General features: G+C 35.7%; 1 protein-coding gene across 1 annotated transcript in view; it reads left to right on the top strand.

Moving 5' to 3' along the window:
- The window catches only part of LCA5 (lebercilin LCA5), a 68302-nt gene that overhangs the window by 12963 nt on the left and 31125 nt on the right, over positions 1-24214 (top strand). Inside the window, exons 2-3 of the mRNA XM_036069400.2 lie at positions 5180-5519; positions 10265-10794. Coding sequence (XP_035925293.2) covers positions 5321-5519; positions 10265-10794 — 729 coding nt within the window. The 5' untranslated portion in view covers positions 5180-5320. The remainder of the gene's footprint in view (positions 1-5179; positions 5520-10264; positions 10795-24214) is intronic.

Consider the following 24214-nt stretch of genomic DNA (forward strand, 5'->3'; position numbering starts at 1 on the left):
GCCAGACCCTGCCCTAAAAGAACTCTCAGTGTATTCTTGCTCACATTGCTTTCCTCATTGTCTATAATGGCATCTGTACCATCGGTAATTTTTGTTGACTGAATTGGTGCATTAATTGAATAGTAGTTTCTTGGACTTTGGAAAAGTGATTGCTTATATCAAGTTGTCTTAAAAGGGTGAGAATAACTGTTTGAAATAATTGGCTTTAAAATATATTTGTTATTAAAGATGTAGATTTGTGTTTTTCTTCTCTCTTCTTGAAGACCACATTAAAAGTATATTAAAGAAAAACAACAATGAACCTATGACTTTGAAGGGATATTAGGGTACTCTCAGTGGATAAGACATCACCGCACATTTCTGAAAAAGGAAAAGAGTAACAATAGATGAAACACATTGAAACAGAGAAAACTGTGTCTGAAAATATTCAAGAGGGAACTACAGCAAAGACAGATTCAGGTGTATCCAAAAGAATCTTAGAGGATCTTAGAACTTGAAAAGTCAGAGAGAAAGGATAATTGAAAACGGGAAGGAAGAACAGTTGAAAAACTGTGTAATACTTATGCCTCCTTTCCTACCCAATCCCATACACAGTGACTCAGTGTAATATTCCCTGCCCTTCACCACTCCCTTTCTTTCCCATCAAAAAATGCGGAAGTAATTTCTTGAGGAAATCAAAATAAAGACAACCCTAAAAGAGAAGTAGAGTTGCCATGGTGGATATTTGTGTCTGGAGATTATCCCTCCTAATTCTAGCTTTTAGGGAGTCCCCTGGAAAATGGCTGATTCTCTGCTATTCATCCTAAAAGCAGAGTGTGCCTGTCAGGAAGCCCTATTCATAAGTACCTGTTTTCCATTTATTCTTTTTTTTTCTCTTTTTTATATATCAATGGACAACTGAAAATTACTTCAAAGAAATAAAACCATATATAAAGGAAAAGCCAGTGGTAAAAAGAAAAACTGTCACCATGTGATACAGAGTTCCTTGATCAGAAGAGACTTTAAAGCAAATAAAATGTCTATTTAGTGTTCTCAGAGAAATGAAAATATATTGCCTCAGTAAAGCAGGAACAGGATAATTATTTAAAAAAACCAGAACAAGAAAGAATTCTTGAAACTTAAGGTGTTTGCACAAAGTAAACAAAAACACAACAACCCTGGATAGTTAAAAGATAAGTTGAGTGAAAATAGAAAAATAGAGCAGTCTGTTATTTAGCCAGTAGAAGTCTTAGAAAGAATACACAGGAAAGTCACTTATCAGAAAAGTAACATAAAAACATTTCTGGTGCTTAAAGATACTTGTTTCAATATTAAAAGGAAGAGGGAAATAAAGGGGCAGCACAATTAATGAAAAAAGACTCACACCTATACATGTTGTGGGATTGCAGTATTAGAGGAGGGAAAATCCTGAAAACTCCTAGGGAGGAAAAGAAAAAGATAACCTATAAGGGAATGGAATCAGATGAGCATAACTAGAGTGTAAACTCCATCATGGCAGGGATTTTTGTGGTTGTTATTTTCATTATGGTTACATGGTGAGAGCTCAAAAGAAATACATGTTGGATAAAAGAAAGAGTATAACATCTTTCAAGAACCTCTGAGAGTTTGGAAGACAGCGGAACAGTGTCTTGAAAGTTCTGAGAAAAATAACTTAGAATGCAGAACTTATGAAAACTACCAAATTGGAGGGCAAAATAAAGACATTCTTAGGCATACAAGGACTCAGAGCATTTATCTCAACCTATTTACCCTTTCTGTAGAATTATTTGAGGATATGGACAAGTAAAATGATGATCAAAACTAATAAAGATGATGACATGAGCTATTAGAAATGGTGGATTAACTCAGAAGTACTATAAAAATGATTCCAGAATGACAGTGGTACCACAGGTCTACAGAATAATTGGTTTAAATTAGAATCAGAAATAATTGGTCTCTAAGAAAAATGTTTTTAAGAGGAGAAATGGAATGGATTTCAGGCTATAGATAGAATGACTATCAAGCTAGGTAAATATTAGTGATATAGGAAGATTGTTTTTTCTTTTCAGTAAGAAGAAAGGACAATTAGGAATTCCAAGAAAAAAAACCTTCCATAACTAACAAGTCGTTGCATGTTGCAACCATTTAAAATGAGTCACAGTTAAATCCTCATCTTTCATAGTCTTAAGTTGCTAATTCAAGAAATAGCATAGGCATGAAAGTATAAGCCACTAAAATAGCTATCCCAGGGAGAAGGACTTGAATAATGGGGCAGTGGATGTTTCCTTTTTTTTTTTTTTTTTTCTTTTTTTAGAAACTATATGCATATATTTGAGGCAGGGGTGGGGAAGAATGAGTGCTGGTGCATAGGAGATGAATGGCAGGTAATGTTTTGTGGGGTCTGTCTTTTGCAGTGAAAAGTTAGGTGGCACCTCTGATTAAGATGGGACAGGCCATAGGGAGCTACTTCTGCTATATGCATATAAACAAATAACCCTAATTTATACCATATGATCGGCTTTTAATTATATTGTAATTAAAACTGAGTCTTTGACAAGGAATATCAATCAATTTACTAAGCATCTTGTATGTTTGAATTGTAAATGTAATTGTTGATTTTTACTGAGTGCTGAGTGTGTCATAGTTATTGAATTATCCTATTTAACTATCACATTAATTCTATTCTAGTCTAGAATAGACTAGAATAGAATAGACTCTAGAATTAACTGTCACATTAATTCTGTTCTATTCTATTACTATTAGTATTTCCTTTAAAAATGAGATCATTGAGATTCAATGAGCCAAACACCATTATGTATAGTTTTTAAAACTTAATTAAAATTCAACAAAATTATAAATTAGTCTTCAGTAACATTTGCCATATTTCAGGTGCTCAGTAGCCACATGTGGTCAGCTACCATACCAGACAGCACAGATTATAAAACATTTCCATTCTTGCTGAAAGTTGTATTGGACAGCCTTGCCTTGCAGAACCCCCCCTTTTTTTTTTCAGTAAGTGTTTAGTTCATCCTTTTACTTTTTAAAAATATGAAGCATTATGTATACAAACTTGTAATCTTTTTTTGATAATGGTAATATACTGTACATGCTTTGTCCATATTTCTTTTCTTAGTATATTGTGGAGATCACTCCAGACTGCAGAAAAAACACAGAGGTAGTGCTCATTCCTTTAGTAGCTTCATAATACTGTATTTCATTATGTGGTTGTATGTCGCCAGTTCCTTACTGATGGTCCTTCTGATTGTTTTAGTCCTGTCTACCACTGTAATACTGCTGTAGTGAACAGTAGTAGTGCTGCCTTGTACATAGGTCTTTTTCCATATAGTACTAGAACCACTATACTTGAAATACTAATTTCATCAATGGGATTTTTGTTTTTTTTCTGAATATTAAAAACAATTATTCCAATGCAAAAGGTAATCCAATTTTATTTTATTGGAAAATAAAAATATATAGAGAAAAAAATCATCTAACATTCATGTTGCCCAGATACTATTTTGGTGTATATGTATCTCGTACTTTACAATTTTTTTTCAATTTCTGAGGGAAGAATACTCAGTATTTTCATTATTTTTTTTCAATCGATATGTATAGTTGAGATCATACTGTATTCACTAGTTTGAATTTTGTCTTTACCATAGTACTATAAACATTTCCTCTGGTAACACAAACTTTTTGTAAGTGTTTCTAACAACAGCATGATATGCTGTATTGATTTTTACAATATTCTTTTTTTTTTTTTTTTTTAAAGATTTTATTTATTTATTTGAGAGAGAGAATGAGATAGAGAGATCATGAGGGTCAGAGGGAGAAGCAGACTCCCTGCTGAGCAGGGAGCCCGATGTGGGACTCGATCCCGGGACTCCAGGATCATGACCTGAGCCGAAGGCAGTCGCTTAACTAACTGAGCCACCCAGGCGCCCCTACAATATTCTTAATTATTCTGCAGTTATTTGACATTTACGTTGCTTCTGTTTTTAAAAAAAAATTGTAGGGGAACCTGGGTGGCACAGTTGGTTGCATGCTCTCTCTCTTTCTCAAATAAATAAATCTTTTTTTTTTTTTTAAAGATTTTATTTATTTACTTGACAGAGAGAGACACAGCGAGAGAGGGAACACAAGCAGGGGGAGTGGGAAAGGGAGAAGCAGGCTTCCCGTGGAGCAGGGAGCCCGATGCGGGACTCGATCCCAGGACCCTGTGATCATGACCTGAGCTGAAGGCAGACGCTTAACGACTGAGCCACCCAGGCGCCCCCATCAAATAAATAAATCTTTCAAAAAATTGTACTGCATAAACATTTGTACATAACTTTTCCTCTATTTTTAGGATAATTTTCTTGTTATTTAGGAACGGAATTATCGGATCAAAGGTTAAAAGTGCAATTAAGGTTTTAATACATCTTTCCAACTTTTTTTACAAAAATCCTGTGGATCTTTTCTTGATAGGCGTTCTAGCAGCATTGAGTGTTGTTTTGAAAAATCTTTGATAATTGGTACATTTAAAAATGTTATCTGAAGTTGAATATTTTTATGTGCCTATCATTTGTATTGCCCGCTGTGGGTCTTAACATGTATTTGCTCATTTAATGTTTTACCTCATATTTTTCTTATGGGGTGGTATGGGTTATTTATACATGTTAAGGATGGTAACCATTTTTCTGTCATGTTGGAAATGTTTTTCTTCACACGTGTTTTAATTTGATTAATTTTTTACATACTTTAGTTTTATACTTTTATGTAGTTAGGTTTTTTTTGTTGTTGTTCCTATAGGCAGACTTGCCTTAACCACCCCCTGCCTCCCCAGAAAAGAAAAAAATGGTGATTTGGTCATTATACATCTGTCAAAAATCAGCATTTGTCTTTATTATAAATCTTAAGATTCAAGGGAGTCAAATTCAGTTAATTTTTATTCAAAAACAATTATATGTCAGGCATTTTACATGTTCTCTGTCCAGCCTACAACATTCTGTCTATTCTCCAAATAGTATAAATAACAATGTGTGAAAATATAGGTGAATTTTAAAAATTATAAACAGTATATTATTTGCTTTTAGCATCTTTCATTGTAATTAACCATAAAACCTATTTCACGAAATATAATGAGTTTCCTTTCCCCTTCCTTAATTATAGGGGCAAAAAGTGTATCTTCTGGTTGCTAATGTGTTAATCTCTACTGCAGATACCTAGAGAAACAAAGTGCAGACATGAATATTATCACCAGGATCTGAAGACTCTAAACATTGCTCTTCAGGCTTGTCATGGAGTTTTTTGGAAAAAGGAATCTGTGAAATTATGTGAATAGAGACTATTTTTCAAAACCATGGGGGAACAAGAAAGAAGTCCAGATAATGATCAAGAAAGTAAGACAGGCAAACACCATTACTCTTACTGTTCATCTGATTTTGGAACTACCCCACAGTCTTCTGGCCGGTCATCGCTGGTCAATTCTTCTTCACCTACAAGTATTAAGGGAAAAAATCCTAAAAGACAAATTTCAGATGGCCAAGTGCATCATCAAGGTAAGCATTCTTTAAGAGTCCAGTGGACCTAGAAGACTCATTTTGAGTTTTTAGGAAAGTTGTATGAATGAAACTTCTATTATTATGTATGTATTGATATATGCATGGAATTGGGCTCATCTACATTTTGAATAAGATGTATTTTTGTATATATAGTTGTTATATGTATATATATATATATAGTTGTATATATAGTGTTATATATAGTTGTTGCCTATGGTGCTGTGTATTATCCTTTGTTAGAATCAAAATCATACTATATACAGAAGAAGGAACCATTAATAAGCCTTCTCATTTTGTTCTCTTCTTCCTAAATAAATGTTTGTCTTGGTGTTGCTGAGGTACTGTGAAGGCAAAAAAAAAAAAAAAATATCACAAAATGTTTATACCTTTTTTAATCTTCACCTCTAAGAAGCAGCAAATGACATTGCTATAAAGTAGTTAAGGGGCATTTTTATATAGAGAGTAAAATTACTTCCTCTAGGTTACACAGTGCTTACTGCAAAAGTTCGAATTACATCTAGAAATGGAATTTGGGACTTGGGACTACCACTCTGTTTTCTGTAAAACTGTGTTATAATGGAAAGAAGATTAATCATTAGAAATAATTTGTCTTATTAAAATGTTCCTAGTTTGGAACTACATATTAATACATATTTGACATATTTGTTCTAGAAATCTCTTCTTCATCTTAATGAATTTCTGGTCAAAAAACCCCAGTTGTACTTAGTAACAAAGTATCTAAGGACAACCATAGAAAAATACACCATAGAAAATTAAGCTAAGGTAAATGAGGTAATTACAGTATACATTAATGAATACAGCACAGTTATAACAACACTAGCTTAGAATGATTATATAGAGTTTAGATTGTAAGGCACAGGGAGGGGTAAAATTGGAAGCTGAAAAGGAAAACAGGTCAGTCAGGTCATGAAACACCTTGAAACCTATAATAATATATTGGCTGTCTGTTTCTGTGGGGAAATAGTTAGCTATTGAACACATTTAAGCAGGGGTATAATTAAATGTGCTTTTATAAATTTTTACTTTGAAAAGTAATATTTGCGTTAAAAAAATATTCTGGAAAGAATATGTTACTTTTGAAAGCATCCCTCTTGTGGACCCTGATCTAACTTCCTAGGAATGTTATTCTTTAACAGTTAGGTGCTTTTTCTTTTTCTTTCTTTCTTTTGCCTGTACAGTGCTGCAGGATTTTGGTCTTTTCCTCCAAATCTGTCTCAGTGTGAGCCTCTTGTTTTGATTTTGTGTTTGAATGCATGATCTGATGTTAAACTTTTGCTATCTAATGAAGAACAAATGGACTATAGGGTTGAACCTTAGAAAAATGCCTATTTATTCATAAGAAATAACTTACATATTTGGGGAATTATTGGTATTATTGGTAGGAATACTTTAATTTTTCACTACTTCCCCAAAAGAAATTTAGGAGGCCACCTAATTAAGGAGTCAGAAATTCTTCTTTTTTTTTAAGATTTTATTTATTTATTTGACAGAGAGAGACCCTGCGAGAGAGGGAACACAAGCAGGGGGAGTGGGAGAGGGAGAAGCAGGCGGGAGCCCAATGCAGGGTTCGATCCCAGGACCCTGGGATCATGACCCTAGCCGAAGGCAGCCGCTTAACGACTGAGCCACCCAGGCGCCCCAAGGAGTCAGAAATTCTTAAACCTTACCTTATTTAAGAAGATAATTGAGAAAAAGGTTTGAAAAACAGTTTTAACATCATGCAGAAAATTTCAGTTATTATCTTCAATCTGACTTGTGCTATTTTCTCCTTTGTATTGTCTTCTGAATTAAAGTCTGTGATAATTTGTCTACCTTAGATCAATCAATAGGACCACACCAATTACAGTTAAACACTTTAGTGTTTCCTTAAGCACTGAATTAGTTTCTTTTTAAGATGGCAGTGTACAGCTTAGGACAGTAAGGAAAGAACAAATGTGATTAAAACAGCATCTTAAACACTTGAATTTGTGGATTTGCATGTTTGATAGCATATTCTTCCTCTTTTTAATTTTCAGTATATCTAATTTTTTAAAATAAAGTTGCTTTATCAAAAGTTATATTCATAATAAAATTTAATAGTTTAAGTTATACATGTTTATATATTACATGTTATGTATTTATTATATTTCATGTTTTATCAATAGTATAAACATCTTAAGTCTTTTATAGTTGGATAATTCATCTTTACTATGTGTTTCTTAAAGGAGTCATATTTTATTTTTATCACCTGAAGGAAGAAAAAAAAGCAATATTTTCTCACCCTCTTTTTCATAGTGACTTAACGAGGGGTAGATGAAGTGATACACATGACAGTCAATCATCTTTTCTCACTCTTATTAGCACTGTAAATCATCTTGATAGTTTTAAAAATGAAAATAAAAAAGTAAATGGCAGCTGAGTTCAGGTTAAGTATACTTTTTATGATCAGTTTGTAGTCATGCTAATAGAATATTGCCAAAAATAAATGTTCAGATTTTTAGGATGTGAAAAAGTTGGTTTTGGAAGCCCCTCCTGTCTGAACAATTAAAGTAAGGTATTGGTGGAAAATTCTATCCTAATTCTTATATAGGCTTTAACTTTTCAAATAAAGTAAGTTTCTGTTTGTATGAAATCTTGTTTGCTGAGAAATACAATTTTATACATAAAAATCAGAGATTTGGAATAATTAACATTCATCTTTATGCATAATCATTTTTATGCATAAAGTTTCTGTCATTCCAAGAATTGAGTACATATTTCATGGAAGTATATGGATACCGAAACTGTTAACTCAGTGTGTTGGGAAGGAAAGAAAATTGAAATGATGGATGCCCCAATTTAAAATTGGAGCACTGCTGTCCAGGGGAAATATAATGCAAGTCACAAACACAAGCCACACATGTAATTTTATATTGTCTGATAACCACGTTAAATAAGAAAAACAGGTATAATGAATTTTAATAGTATATTTTATTTAATCTAAAATATCCAAAATATTATCATTTTAAAATGTAGTTAAAAGCACTGTATTTGAAACATTATGCATCTTTTTTTGAACTAAGTGTTTGAAATTCAGTTATGGCATATCTCAGTTTGGACTATCCACATTTCAAATCTCTCAAGCCACATGTGGCTAGTGACTACTACTATATTGGAAAGGGTAGTTCAGAGTTATAGGCTTTCCCCCATTTCTTATTATTACCACGTCCTTTTGTGTATTCAAACAATTATAGACCTGAAATCCCAAATCAGTACACATTCAAAACACATTCTTTAGAATCTTCCATTTTTTTAAATGAAACTTTGTAATGTAAATTGTAAATATTACTTGTTACTCTTTACTTGTTTACATAATGGAATCAAGGTATCCATGGCTGGAGAGAGGGTAGGGAAAGGTTGAATTTTCTAGTTTTTCTTTTTCTTTTTTTTCCCTCCAGAATGCATTTCCTTCTTGGAAAAAATGCAGTCACCTTGGAGATTAAAGTTCATTATTCTCAACTGCAGCAGACTTCTATATGTCTCTTTTTTAAGGGCAGGTGCTTTGTATATTGGGGCCTAAGTTTAATGAACTTGTAGTAAAAATAATGACATTTCAAATTTTTGCGAAATGTTATTTAATATGTACAGTTTAAAGATTTCATATGCCTATATTTTTTAGGGTGTAGGTTTTTGTTTTTATCTTGTTCTCAAATTATGTCAAATGTTTTTGATTTGAACCTCACACAAAAGAAGGCCCCTGAGCAAGCATTTAAAATCACATCTGTACTGCTAAAAGTGTTTGTCATTTTCAATCACTGATAAATGGGATTAAGTTATTACTGACAGAGAATATTTGTGGAGAACTTCCTTTTTTGCATGCATTCTTTGTTTAATCCTCACAACAACCTAGTTATGTAGGTGGTGTTATCCTCATTCTATGGGTGGGCAAAATAGACCTGGAAAGGTTTAGCTGAATTGCCCAAGGAGTTATAAAGTGGTAAATCAAAGTCCCAAACCCAAGTCTTCTTGTCATACAATGTGTTCTTGTTTCCCCAAATAAAGAAAAAGAGTTCTAATTAGAGAAAACATACATTTCCACATTCCAAATTATAATCCCAAATACCTTGGCATAAATTATTTGAATATCACAGTATTTTGTCCAGTGTTTATTAAACTCCATGCTGATGCTGATGCTGATGATGCTCGTGTTCGAATTCTGCCTTGCCATCTTACGTATAAAGTTAAAAATGGTAAAGCGTGATGCTGCCATTTTTTTTAATTTATTTTTTTATTATGTTAATCACCATACATTACATCATTAGTTTTTGATGTAGTGTTCCATGATTCATTGTTTGCGTATAACACCCAGTGCTCCATGCAGTATGTGCCCTCTTTAATACCCATCACCAGGCTAACCCATCCCCCCACCCCCCTCCCATCTAGAACCCTCGGTTTATTTCTCAGAGTCCATAGTCTGATGCTGCCATTTTTTAAAGCAGTGTAAAATAATTTCCTGTAAACCATTGGGATATCATTTTGATAAGTCAGAATATTCTTGACCTTTCTTAAAAAGGATTCTGAACCTTTCTTAATAAAAACATTATGTTAAGAGTCTAAATAAAACTTGATACTTAAATATTGTAAGATCATTTTTTAAGGAACAAAATAACTAAAGAATGTTATAGATCCACTTGTGTTAGAATGAATAAATAATATTACATTGGTACAGCTTTCACTTTACATTATTACTATTTCTTTTTTAGCCCCTAGGAAGCCAAGCCCTAAGGGTCCACCAAACAGAAAGGGAGTCCGAGTGGGATTTCGCTCCCTGAGCCTCAATAGGGAGCCACTTCGGAAAGATACTGATCTTGTTACAAAACGGGTTCTTTCTGCAAGACTGCTAAAAATCAATGAATTGCAGAATGAAGTAACTGAACTCCAGGTCAAGTTAGCTGAGCTGCTAAAAGAAAATAAGGCTTTGAAAAGGCTTCAATACAGACAGGAGAAAGCCCTGAATAAGTTTGAAGATACAGAAAATGAAATCTCACAACTTATTGCTCGTCATAACAATGAGATTACAGCACTCAAAGAACGCTTAAGAAAATCTCAAGAGAAAGAACGGGCAACTGAGAAAAGGGTAAAAGATACAGAAGGTGAACTATTTAGGACAAAATTTTCCTTACAGAAACTGAAAAAGATCTCTGAAGCTAGACACCTACCTGAGCGAGATGATTTGGCAAAGAAACTAGTTTCAGCAGAGTTAAAATTAGATGACACCGAGAGAAGAATTAAGGTAAAATTTATACAGTTTCTAATTGTGCTGTTTTGTGTTGTTTTTCATTGAATTTAATGTGCTCTATTAAGACTGCTTATTGCAGTTCAGCATATGCTTGGAAATGAAAACTATTTTTTTAAATATTTTTAAAATTATCTTTCTGAGTAAGAGATTAGGAAAAAATTAAGATTGTGTATTTAAGAGCAAGATAAAAAAAATTTACACGTTAATGGGCCACCTGTTAATGAATGTTTAATTCCATGAATCTTAGTCATTTTGGAGAAATACATTATTTGATTATTTGATTTTCTCTAAAATTGGAAATGATACACTAATAGCTGTAGCATATAAAACTGACATTTGGGGCCATTGTGTAAGAAATGCCACATGAAAAATACTTTGTTTTTATTTCTTAGAACATTTGTAAAAGACATTTTTGGGGGCAGGGCTTACCCTTATTTCCCCAGATAGAAACTAATATGAGAGGTAGGTGGAAGAATGTTGTTACTAGTCTGAGAATATAGCAGAGCTTTTAAAAAGATATTTTTCTTGGAACAAGTTGAGAAAAGAGTACTACCCCATGACTGTTACACAAAGAATTTGTATTAGATGCTACCTTGTACGTGTGTGTGTGTGTGTGTGTGTATCATGTACATGTGATAAAATTGCATAGAACTAAATACGTACACGTTTATATGAATATATGTGTGTGTATATATGTATATCAAATAGAAGCCCTGAGTTAGGGCTTATGAAAATTGATGAGTAGTTTGGAAAGCAAAACTAGGGAAAAAGTACAGGAATAATGCCTGCTATTAGAGCTCTCTGAACAAGTGCAAGTCAGAACTACAAATAAATTAACTTTCTGCAATGTATTAATTAGGTGTTTTTAATACATGGTATGTTATAGTGCTTCTTTGTATAGTATACCATGTTTGGTATGCCAATGCTAAGCCCAGGGGCAATGGCTTACTAATACTGTGTACATCAGTGATTAGAAAAAGTACCTAACTTATTCTATACAATTAGCAATCGTTATCTTCTGTTTCAGTGCTCAGAAGTTACCCTATTGTGTAGGCTTCACCAGTGATCAACCCAAACTGTAGAGAAAAGATGTGGAAACTTTTTTTTTTAAAAGGGCCACTTACCTTGAGGTGGGGTGGGGACAGAGTCTGAAAGCAATTATTGTCACAAAAAACGACAAACATTTTAATTATTTTTAAAGGGGAGTATAAAATGTGCCGTATCATGAATTTTAAAATTGGGAACCAAGAGCACAGATGCTAATAATGATAAACAAAAAACACCTGTGTATGTATAAAACTAGAGCGAACACGGTGTCGCAATGTAGACACACACACATATACTATGGTTCTCTCTTATAGCCAGTTATGAAGGAGGTTTATGGAGTGTTGGGGGAAAGAGGAGAAAGAAGGAAGAGAAGAAAAACAGAAGTCTTTGGATTCTGAGTAGTAGGATGGAGGTTAATTATGTAGCTGCCCACGGGAGCATGAAAATCAGTCATCTGTAGTGATGTCTTTGAAATAGTTAACTGTATAGTGTCCTCAATTCTTTTCTTACTGGATGTAAAAAAATGTTTTTAACTTTTTATTTTGAGTTAATTATAGATTGATATGCAGTTGTATGAAAATTATATAGAGAGAACCCATATATGCTTCATCCAGTTTCTGCAGTGGTAACATAATGCATAACTACAATATAATACTGCAACCAGGAAATTGGTTTGGATACAGCAATGCAATCCATCAACCTTACGCAGGTTTCACTAGTTTTACATGCATTCGTGTTTGCATGTGTATGTGTTTAGTTCTATGCAATTTTACCACATGTGTAGATTTATGTGACCACCACCAGAGTCAAGATGCAGAACAATTCCATCATGAGGATCTTGTGTTACCAGCTTTTATAGGCACAGCTACCTTCTTGCCTTCTCTCTAACCTGTGGCATCCACTAATCTGTTCACTATTTCTGTAATTTTGTCATTTTAAGAATGTTATATAAGTGGAATCATGTAGTATTTAACCTTTTGAGATGAATAGATTTCATTTTTTTTCCATGAGCTCCATCCAAGTTGTATATATCAGTAGTGTGTTCCTTTTTTATTCCTGAGTAGTATTCCATGGTATGGGTGTATCACAGAGTGTTATGGTACATCCCATTGGAGGACATCAGGGTTGTTTCCGGTTTTTATCTATTACCTAATAATGCTGCTATGATTATTCTTAAACACTTTTTTGTGTGAACATAAATTTTCATTCTTCTGGGATATATGCCTGAAAGTGCACTTGATGGGTTGTATAATAAATGCATTTTTGGTTTTGTAAGAAACATCATTCTCTTTTTAGAGTGGCAGTGCTATTTTACATTTCTAACAGCAATGTATAATTGGTCCTGTTTCTCTACATCCTTGCCAGCTTTTGATGTTATCACTCTTATATTGTAGCCATTCTAGTAGGTGTTTAGTGCTATCTCATGGTTTTAACTTGTATCATTCCTAATGGCTAATGATGTACATCTTTTCATGTGCTTATTTGCCATCTGTAGATTCTATTCATGTTGGTCATGTTTTTTTGCCTATTTTCTAATTGGCTTGTTTGTGCAGTTACTGATTTTTTTAAGTTCTTTATATATTCTAGTTACAAGTCCTTTGTCAGATATGTGGTTTGCAAATATTTTCTCTCAGTCTGTTGCTTGTCTTTTCATCTTCTTCACAGGGTCTTTTAGAGGGAAAGTTTTAAATTTTGATGTAATCTAGTTTATCAGATTTTTCTTTTATGGATTGTGTTTTAGTATAAAGTCTAAGAATTCTTTGCCTATTTTTATCACCCTTTGCCTGGAGCCCCCAAGATTTTCTACTGTGTTTTTATCCAAAGGTCTTATGATTTTGTGTTTTACTTTCAAGTTCATTTTGAGTTAATTTTTGTATAAGATGTGAGGTTTAGGTTGAGGTTCTTTTTTCTTTCTTTTTTTTTTTTTTTTTTTTACCTGTGGTGCCCAGTTACTCCAGTAACCATTTGTTGCAAAGTTACTCCAGTAACCTTCTTCCATTGAATTTGACACCTTTGTCAAAAATCAGTTGGGCATGTTTTTATGGGTCTATTTCTGGACTCTTTAGTCTGTTCTATTGATCTTTGTGTCTGTCCCTCTGCCAATACCACATATTATGTAATTATAGGCAACATAATAAGCCTTAACATCAGGTAGAGTGATTTCTCTCATGTTATGCTTTATTTTTAAAAGTTTAGCTATTTTAACTATTCTGGGTCCTCTGCCTTTCCATATAAACTTTAGGATAATTTTGTCTTTGTCTATAAACACCTTCCTGGGATTTTAATGGGAAATGCATTAAACATGGATCAATTTGTGGAGAAATGTTGTGTTGAACCTTCCTACTCTCGAACACACTATATTCTTTCATTTATTTAGGTCATCTTTGATTTCTTCCATCATCATTTTGTCATTCTCAGGATATAGATCCATACAGGTTTTGTTAGATTATACCTAAGTATTTTATTTTTTTAAAGCAATTGTAAATAGTCTCAGTTCTTTCTGGATGAGAAAATTATCTTTGAACTTTTATTTTCAAATTTCAAAGCTTGTTTTTGTTGTAATAATTTTTTTCACAAGGGATTATGAATGTTTTTTTTTTTTTTAAAGATTTTATTTATTTATTTGACAGAGAGATAGAGAGCACAAGTAGGCAGAGAGGCAGGCAAAGGGGGAGGGAGAAGCAGGCTCTCCGCCGAGCAGGGAGCCCGATGTGGGACTCGATCCCAGGACCCTGGGATCATGACCTGAGCCGAAGGCAGATGCTCAACCGACTGAGCCACCCAGATGCCCCGGGGTTATGAATGTTTTATGCACATGAAGGATTAGCTTGGTTTTAGAAGTTTACTCTCAAATTTTAGGAGTGTAAATTAATTATAAACCTCAGAGTTTAGTTGGGAGATCTAAACTACTTCATTTCTAGTGTGTTTGAAGTTATATTGGAATTGACATTTAAAATGTTATTATGAACCTCCTTCTCTCAAATCAATCTCATTTCAGCTGTCATACCATATACTAGTTCTCTTCTGAATGGAGGAGCCTCGGCAACCCACCTGAGGGTAATTCTCTACTTTCTAGCTTACCTTTTCATACTTCCTAAAGCCTTTGGCCCATTATGTCTAATTATATCTTTCATAATCTCAGTAATCAACCCAGAATTTGAAATATTTGCTATTTAGTTTCTTAATTTAGTGTGAAATTTAGCTTTTGTTTTTGTGCCTCATTCATTTACTCAATTTTATTACTTTATCCAACACTAAGTTAATCTTTTTTTTATAATTTTATTTTATTATGTCATGTAAATCACCATACATTACATCATTAGTTTTTGATGTAGTGTCATGATGCATTGTTTGCGTATAACACCCAGTGCTCCATTCAATACGTGCCCTCCTTAATACCCATCACCGGGCTAACCCATCCCCCCACCCCCCTCCCCTGTAAAACCCTCAGTTTGTTTCTCAGAGTCCATACTCTCTCATGGTTCATCTCCCCCTCTGATTTCCCCCCTTCATTTTTCCCTTCCTACTATCTTTTTCTTTCTTTTTTTTTTTTTTTAACATATAATGTAGTATTTGTTTCAGAGGTACAGGTCTGTGATTCATCAGTCTTACACAATTCACAGCACTCAGCATAGCACATACCCTCCCCAATGTTCATCACGCAGCCACCCCATCCCTCCTACCCCCCACCACTCCAGGAACCCACAGTTTGTTTCTAAGACTAAGAATTCCTCATATCAGTGAGATCATATGATACTTGTCTTTCTCTGATTGACTTATTTCGCTTAGCATAATACCCTCTAGTTCCATCCACGTCGTGGCAAATGGCAAGATTTCTTTTTTTTTTTTTTTTTTTGATGACTGGATAATATTCCATTGTATATATATACACCACATCTTTATCCACTCATCTGTTGATGGACTTCTTGGCTCTTTCCATAGTTTGGCCATTGTGGACATTGCTGCTATAAACATTGGGGTGCACGTACTCCTTCAGATAACTACATTTGTAACTTTGGGGTAAATACCCAGTAGTGCAATTGCTGGGTCGTAGGGTAGCTCTATTTTCAACTTTTTGAGGAACCTCCATACTGTTTTCCAGAGTGGCTGCACCAGCTTGCATTCCTGGCAACAGTGTAGGAGGGTTCCCCTTCGCATCCTCGCCAACATCTGTCATTTCCGGACTTGTTAATTTTAGCCATTCTGACTGGTGTGAGGTGGTATCTCATTGAGTTTTTGATTTGGATTTCCCTGATGCCGAGTGATGTTGAGCACTTTTTCATGTTTCTGTTGGCCATTTGGATGTCTTCTTTGGAAAAATGTCTGTTCATATCTTCTGCCCATTTCTTTTTTTAAGATTTTTTTAAAATTTTTTTTTATTTGACAGAGAGACACAGTGAGAGAGGGAACACAAACAAGGAGAGTGGGACAGGGAGAAGCAGGCTCCGCACTGAGCAGGGAATCTGATGCGGGGCTTGGTCCCAGGACCCTGGGATCATGACCAGAGCCAAAGGCAGACGCTTAATGACTGAGCCACCCAGATGCCCCTCTTCTGCCCATTTCTTGATTGGATTATTTGTTCTTTGGGTGTTGAGTTTGATAAGTTCTTTATAAATTTTGGATACTAGCCCTTTATCTGATATGTCATTTGCAAATATCTTCTCCCATTCTGTCGGTTGTCTTTTGGTTTTGTTGACTGTTTCCTTTGCTGTGCAAAAGCTTTTTATGTTGATGAAGTCCCAATAGTTCATTTTTACCCTTGCTTCCCTTGCCTTTGGCGATGTTTCTAGGAAGAAGTTGCTGCGGCTGAGGTCGAAGACGTTTCTGCCTGTGTTCTCCTCTAGGATTTTGATGGATTCCTGGCTTACATTTAGGTCTTTCATCCATTTTGAGTCTATTTTTGTGTGTGGTGTAAGGAAATGGTCCAGTTTCATTCTTCTGCATGTGGCTGTCCAATTTTCCCAACACCATTTGTTGAAGAGACTGTCTTTATCCATTGGACATTCTTTCCTGCTTTGTCAAAGATTAGTTGACCATAGAGTTGAGGGTCCATTTCTGGGCTCTCTATTCTGTTCCATTGATCTATGTGTCTGTTTTTGTGCCAGTACTATACTCTCTTGATTATTACAGCTTTGTAATAGAGCTTGAAGTCCGGAGTTGTGATGCTGCCAGCTTTGCTTTTCTTTTTCAACATTTCTCTGGCAGTTCGGGGTCTTTCCTGGTTCCAAACAAATTTTAGGATTATTTGTTCCAGCTCTGTGAAAAAAGTTGATGGTATTTTGATAGGGATTGCATTAAATATGTAGATTGCTCTAGGTAGCATAGACATTTTCACAATATTTGTTCTTCCAATCCATGATCATGGAACGTTTTTCCATTTCTTTGTGTCTGCCTCAATTTCTTTCATGAGTATTCTATAGTTTTCTGAATACAGATCCTTTGCCTCTTTGGTTAGATTTATTCCTAGGTATCTTATGATTTTGGGTGCAATTGTAAATGGGATCGACTCCTTAATTTCTCTTTCTTCTGTCTTGTTGGTGTATAGGAATGCCACTGACTTCTGTGCCTTGATTTTGTATCCTGCCACTTTACTGAATTCCTGTATGAGTTCTAGCAGTTTTGGGGTGGAGTCTTTTGGGTTTTCCACATAAAGTATCATATCATCTGCAAAGAGTGAGAGTTTGACTTCTTTGCCAATTTGGATGCCTTTGATTTCTTTTTGTTGTCTGATTGCTGTGGCTAGGACTTCTAATACTATGTTGAATAGCAGTGGTGATAGTGGACATCCCTGCCATGTTCCTGACCTTAGGGGGAAAGCTCTCAGTTTTTCCCCATTGAGAATGATATTCGCTGTAGGTTTTTCATAGATGGTTTTTATGATATTGAGGTATGTACCCTCGATCCCTATACTCTGAAGAGTTTTCATCAAGAAAGGATGCTGTACTTTGTCAAATGCTTTTTCTGCATCTATTGAGAGGATCATATGATTCTTGTTCTTTCTTTTGTTAATGTATTGTATCACGTTGATTGATTTGCGGATGTTGAACCAACCTTGCAGCCCAGGGATAAATCCCACTTGGTCGTGGTGAATAATCTTTTTAATGTACTGTTGGATCCTATTGGCTAGTATTTTGGTGAGAATTTTTGCATCCATGTTCAGCAGGGATATTGGTCTATAGTTCTCCTTTTTAATGGGGTCTTTGTCTGGTTTTGGGATCAAGGTAATGGTGGCCTCATAAAACGAGTTTGGAAGCTTTCCTTCCATTTCTATTTTTTGGAACAGTTTCAGAAGAGTGGGTATTAATTCTTCTTTAAATGTTTGGTAGAATTCCCCTGGGAAGCCATCTGGCCCTGGGCTCTTGTTGGGAGATTTTTGATTACTGTTTCAGTTTCCTAACTGGTTATGGGTCTGTTCAGGTTTTCTACTTCTTCTTGGTTCAGTTTTGGTAGTTTATACATCTCTAGGAATGTATCCATTTCTTCCAGGTTATCTAATTTGTTGGCATATAGTTGCTCATAATATGTTCTTAGAATTTATTTCTTTGGTGTTGGTTGTGATCTCTCCTCTTTTATTCATGATTTTATTTATTTGGGTCATTTCTGTTTTCTTTTTGATAAGTCTGGCCAGGGGTTTATCAATCATATTCTTTCAGAGAACCAGCTCCTAGTTTTGTTGATCTGTTCTGCCGTTCTTTTGGTTTCTATTTCTTTGTTTTCTGCTCTGATCTTTATTATTTCTCTTCTCCTGTTGGGTTTAGGCTTTATTTGCTCGTCTTTCTCCACCTCCTTTAGGTGTTGGGTTAGGTTGTGTATTTGAGACCTTTCTTGTTTCTTGAGAAAGGCTGGTATTGCTATATACTTTCCTCTTAGGACTGCCTTTGCTGCATCCCAAAGATTTTGAACAGTTGTGTTTTCATTTTCATTGGTTGCCATGATTTTTTTTAATTCTTCTTTAATTTCCTGGGTGACCCATTCATTCTTTAGTAGGCTGCTCTCTAGCCTCCATGTATTTGAGTTCTTTCCAACTTTCCTCTTGTGACTGAGTTCTAGATTCAAAGCATTGTGATCCAAAAATATGCAGGGAATGATCCCAATCTTTTGGTACCAGTTGAGACCTGATTTGTGACCTAGGATGTGATCTAGTCTGGAGAATGTTCCATGGGTACTAGAGAAAAATGTGTATTCTGTTGCTTTGGGATGGAATGTTCTGAATATATCTGTGAAGACCATTTGGTCCAGTGTGTCATTTAAAGCCTTTATTTCCTTGTTGATCTTTTGCTTAGATGATCTGTCCAGTTCGTTGGGGGGGGGGGGGCTGTTAAAGTCCCCTACTATTATTGTATTGTTGTCGATGTGTTTCTTTGATTTTGTTATTAATTGGCTTATATAATTGGCTGCTCCCATGTTAGGGGCCTAGATATTTACAAATGTTAGATCTTCTTGTTGGGTAGGCCCTTTAAGTAGGATATAGTGTCCTTCCTCATCTCTTATTATAGTCTTTGGTTTAGAATCTAATTTGTCTGATATAAGGATTGCCACCCCAGCTTTTTGATGTCCATTAGCATGGTAAATGGTTTTCCACCCCCTCACTTTCAATCTGGAGGTATCTTTGGGTCTAAAATGAGTCTCTTGCAGGCAGCATATCGATGGGTCTTGTTTTTTTAATCTAATCTGATACCCTATGTCTTTTGATCCCAATTTACATTTAGCCCATTTACATTCAGGGCAACTATTGAAAGATGAATTTAGTGCCATTGTATTGCCTGTAAGGTGACTGTTACTGTATATTGTCTGTGTTCCTTTCTGGTCTATGTTACTTTTAGGCTCTCTCTTTGCTTAGAGGACCCCTTTCAGTATTTCTTGTAGGGCTGGTTTGGTGTTTGCAAATTCTTTTATTTTTGTTTGTCCTGGAAGCTTTTTATCTCTCCTTCTATTCTCAGTGACAGCCTAGCTGGTTATAGTATTCTTGGCTGCATATTTTTCTCGTTTAATACTCTGAATATATCCTGCCAGTCCTTTCTGGCCTGCCAGGTCTCTATGGGTAGGTCTGCTGCCAATCTAATGTTTCTACCATTGTAGGTTACAGATCTCTTGTCCTGAGCTGCCTTCAGGATTTTCTCTTTGTCTCTGAGACTTGTAAGTTTTACTATTAGATGTTGGGGTGTTTGACCTATTTTTATTGATTTTGAGGGGGGTTCTCTGTACATCCTGGATTTTGATGCCTGTTTACTTCCTGAAATTAGGGAAGTTCTCTGCTATAAGTTGCTCCAGTATACCTTCTGCCCCTCTCTCTCTTCTTCCGAGATCCCAGTTATTCTAATACTGTTTCGTCTTATGGTATCACTTATCTCTCGAATTCTGCCCTTGTGATCCAGTAGTTGTTTATCTCTTTTTCTCTTTATATCTTCTTTATTCTCTCTCATTTGGTCTTTTATATCACTGATTCTCTCTTCTGCCTCATTTATCCTAGCAGTTAGAGCCTCCATTTTTGATTGCACCTCATTAATAGCGTTTTTGATTTTGACTTGGTTAGATTTTAGTTCTTTTATTTCTCCAGAAAGGGATTCTCTAGTATCTTCCATGCTTTTTTCAAGCCCAGCTAGTATGTTTATAATCGTCATTCTGAACTCTAGTTCTGACATCTTACTAATGTCCGTATTAATTAGGTCCCTGGCATTCGGTACTATCTCTTGTTCTTTTTTTTGAGGTGATTTTTTCTGTCTTGTCATTTTGTCCAGAGGAGAATAGATGAATGAAAGAACAAAATGCTAACAGGGTAACAACGACCCCAGAAAAATATACACTAAGGAAATCAGAAGAGACCTGAAACCGGGGGGGCGGGGGGGGGGGGAGAAGAATGGGAAAGAAAGAAAGAAAAAAAAAGAAAATGATCAAATATGATTAGGCTAGTGAATAGATCAGTGCCACACACTAGAGTTTGGGCATATTTTGGTCTGTTAGAAGACACTGCCTCCCAAGGTTTTAAAGAAAGAAAAACTTATGTATGTACAAATATAAGGGTAAATACGGTGAAGGGATGGAATATGACTGTAAAGATGAAAATTAGAAAACAGTTAGTAAAAGGAATTGATAAGATAAGTTGGTTGGGAAAGAAAGAAGAGAAATTTTAAAAAACCAACAAAAAAGGGAGAGAATGTGATCAGGCAGGAGACTAGAACAAAGCCATACACTAGAGATTTAGGGTATATTTTCGTCTGTTAGAAGAAACTGTATCCCAACATTTTAAAGAGAGAACAACTTATATATATACAAAAAATAAGGTTAACTACAGTGAAGGGATAGAATATGACTCTAAAAATGAAAAACAAAAAAGATTTTAAAAAAAGGGATTGGGGCGCCTGGGTGGCTCAGTTGTTAAGTGTCTGCCTTCAGCTCAGGTCATGATTCCAGTGTCCTGGGATCGAGCCCCACGTCAGGCTCCCTGCCCAGTGGGAAGCCTGCTTCTCCCTCTCCCACTCCCCCTGCTTGTGTCCCCTCTCTCGCTGTGTCTCTCTCTGTCAAAGAAATAAAATCTTTAAAAAAAAAAAGGGATTGATAAGATGCTGGTTGAAAAAGGGAAAAAAATTCAAAATAGAAAAAAAATAAAATTTAAAAAATTAACTTTGAAAGACTAATCATGGGGGGAAAAAGCCATGAATTCTATGTGCTGTATTCCCCTAGAGCTGGAGTTCTGCCATTTTCATTGATCTGTAGACTTGGTCTTGGCTGGCTGTTCTTGCTGATATTCTGTGGGAGGGGCCTGTTGCAGTGATTCTCAAATGTCTTTGCCCCAGGAAGAATTGCACCGCCCTTGCCAGGGGCCAGGCTAAGTAATCTGCTAGGGTTTGCTCTCAGTAGTTTTTGTTCCCTGAAGGCTTTTCATACAGCTTAGGAGGATGAGAGTGAAAATGGCGGCCTCCCAATCTCTGCCCCAGAGTAACTGAGACCTTAGGGCCCCACTCCTCAGTGAACCCCCGGAGAACAGCAGTCAATCACTCCTGTCTCCCTGGTCTCCGGGGGCACTCCATGCTCACCCGGCCTGTGGCCGACCGTTTCTATCTCTGGCACACAACCCCATTTGGAGTCTCCAAACCCAGAAGATTCCTGCGGTGCACTCCCGGGCCTTTCCTCCCAAGGGAAGAAGGGGAGTCCCTTCTCGAATAGTAGTGGCCCGACTGTGCTGCGGATCACGGTTTATGGCAACCCCGGGCTGAGAGCCCACTCCTCTCCTCCGTCTCTGCAGCCAGCTTCCCCGTTCCGATACCTGGGAACTCTTCCGCACTCAGGCACCCCCTGTCTTTCTGTAACCCGGAGGGTCCTGAGACCACACTGTCCCAGCAAGGGTTCCACCCCCAGATTAGCCACTGGAGCGATGTCCCTCAGCAGAGCAGACTTCTGCAAGTTCCAATTTTGTGCTCCACTGCTCTATCACTTGCCGGTAGCTGGCTCCCTCCCCTGGCGGTCTATCTTCCCAAATAGCACCTCGGATTCACTTCTCCGCATGTCCTACCTTCCAGAAAGTGGTTGCTTTTCTGTTCAAAGAATTGCTGCTATTCTTTTCTTTGCTCTCCTGTTGAGTTTGTAGGTGTTCAGAATGGTTTGATACCTATCTAACTGAATTCCTGGGACCAGACGAAATTTAGGTCTCCTATTCCTCTGCCATCTTGCTTCTCCTCCTTAGGATTCACTCTTTTAACAACTTTCGTGTATATCATACAGCATGCTAACTGTAGTCACCATGTTATATATTACATATCTAGTACTTATTTATCTTATAACTGGAAGTTTATACCTTTTGACTATCTTTCTCCAATTCCCCCTCCCCACCATTTCCCTCCTGGTAACCACAAGTGTGATCTCTTTTCCTAGGATTTTTTTTAAATTAAATATTCCACATGTAAGTGAGAACATAGAGTAATTGTCCCTTTGTGACTTATTTTACTTAGCATAATGCCTTCAAGGTCCATTCATGCTGTCCCAAATTGAATGATTTTCTCATTTTTTTTATAGGTGAATAATATTCCATTGTATATGTATGTATACATCACAACAGCTTTATCCATTCCTCCATTGATGGACACTTAGGATGTTTTCATGTCTTGGCTATTATAAATAATGCTGCTATGAACATGAGGATGTAGATATTTTTTAGAGCTAGTGGTTTTGTTTCCTTTGGATATATTCTCAAAAGTGGAATTGCTAGATCATAGAGTCATTGTAATTTTAGGTTTGTGAGGATCCTCCATACTGTTTTCCATAGCGGCTATACCATCATACAGTCTCATCAGTCATGTGTAAGGGTTCCCTTTTATATTCACATCCTTACCAGCATTTGTTATTGCTTGTCTTTTTGATGATGGCCGTTCTAATAGGCATGAAATAATATCTCATTGTGGTTTTGATTTGCATTTCCCTAATGACTGGTGATGTTGAGCATCTTTCTTGTGGGCCTTCATATACCTTCTTTGGAAAATGTTCAGGTCTTTTGACCATTTTTAATTGGATTTTTTTTTTTTTTTTTTTGGCTATTGGTTGTAGGATTTCTTTTTATATATTTTGGATATTAACACCTTATGTGATATATGGCTTGGAAATATTTTTTCCTGTTCAGTAGGTTGTCTTTTTAATTTGTCGATGGTTTCTTTTGCTGTGCAGAAGCTTTTTAATTTGATGTTGTCTCACTTGTTTATTTTTTATATTGTTACTTGTGCTTTTGTGTCCTATCCAAAAAATCATCACCAAGACCCATGTCAAGTTTTTTTTCCTGTTTTCTTCTACGAGTTTCATCATTTTAGGTCTTATGCTTAAGTCTTTAATCCATTTTGTTAATTTTTGAGAGTGGTGTCAGATATAGGGGTCTAGTTTCCTTCTTTTACATGTGAATATCCAGTTTTCCCAGCACCATTTATTAAAAAGACTGCTTTTCTCCATTAAGTATTTTTGGCTCCCCTGTCAAATATTAACTGACCATATATACTTGGATTTATTTCTGGGTTCTCATTTCTGCTCCACTGATCTCTTTGTTTTTATGCCAGTACCATACTGTTTTGATTACTATAGGTTTTTATAGTATACCTTGAAATAAGGAAGTGTGCTGCCTCCTGCTTTGTTCTCTTTCTCAGGAGTGCTTTGGCTCTTCAGTGTCTTTGTGGTTCAATGTAAATTTTAGGATTTTTTCTACTCCTTTAAGAAATGCCATTGAAATTTGATAGTGATTGTGTTGAATCTATAGATAGCTTTGCGTGATATGGACATTTGAACAATATTATTAATTCTTCCCCTGTATGAACACAGGTTACCTTTTTCCATTTATTTGTGCTCTCTTTGATATCCTTTGACAATGTATTTTCAGAGTAGAGATCTTTCA

Source organism: Halichoerus grypus, chromosome 9 (assembly GCF_964656455.1).
Source record: "Halichoerus grypus chromosome 9, mHalGry1.hap1.1, whole genome shotgun sequence".
In the NCBI taxonomy this organism is placed as follows: Eukaryota; Metazoa; Chordata; class Mammalia; order Carnivora; family Phocidae; genus Halichoerus; species Halichoerus grypus.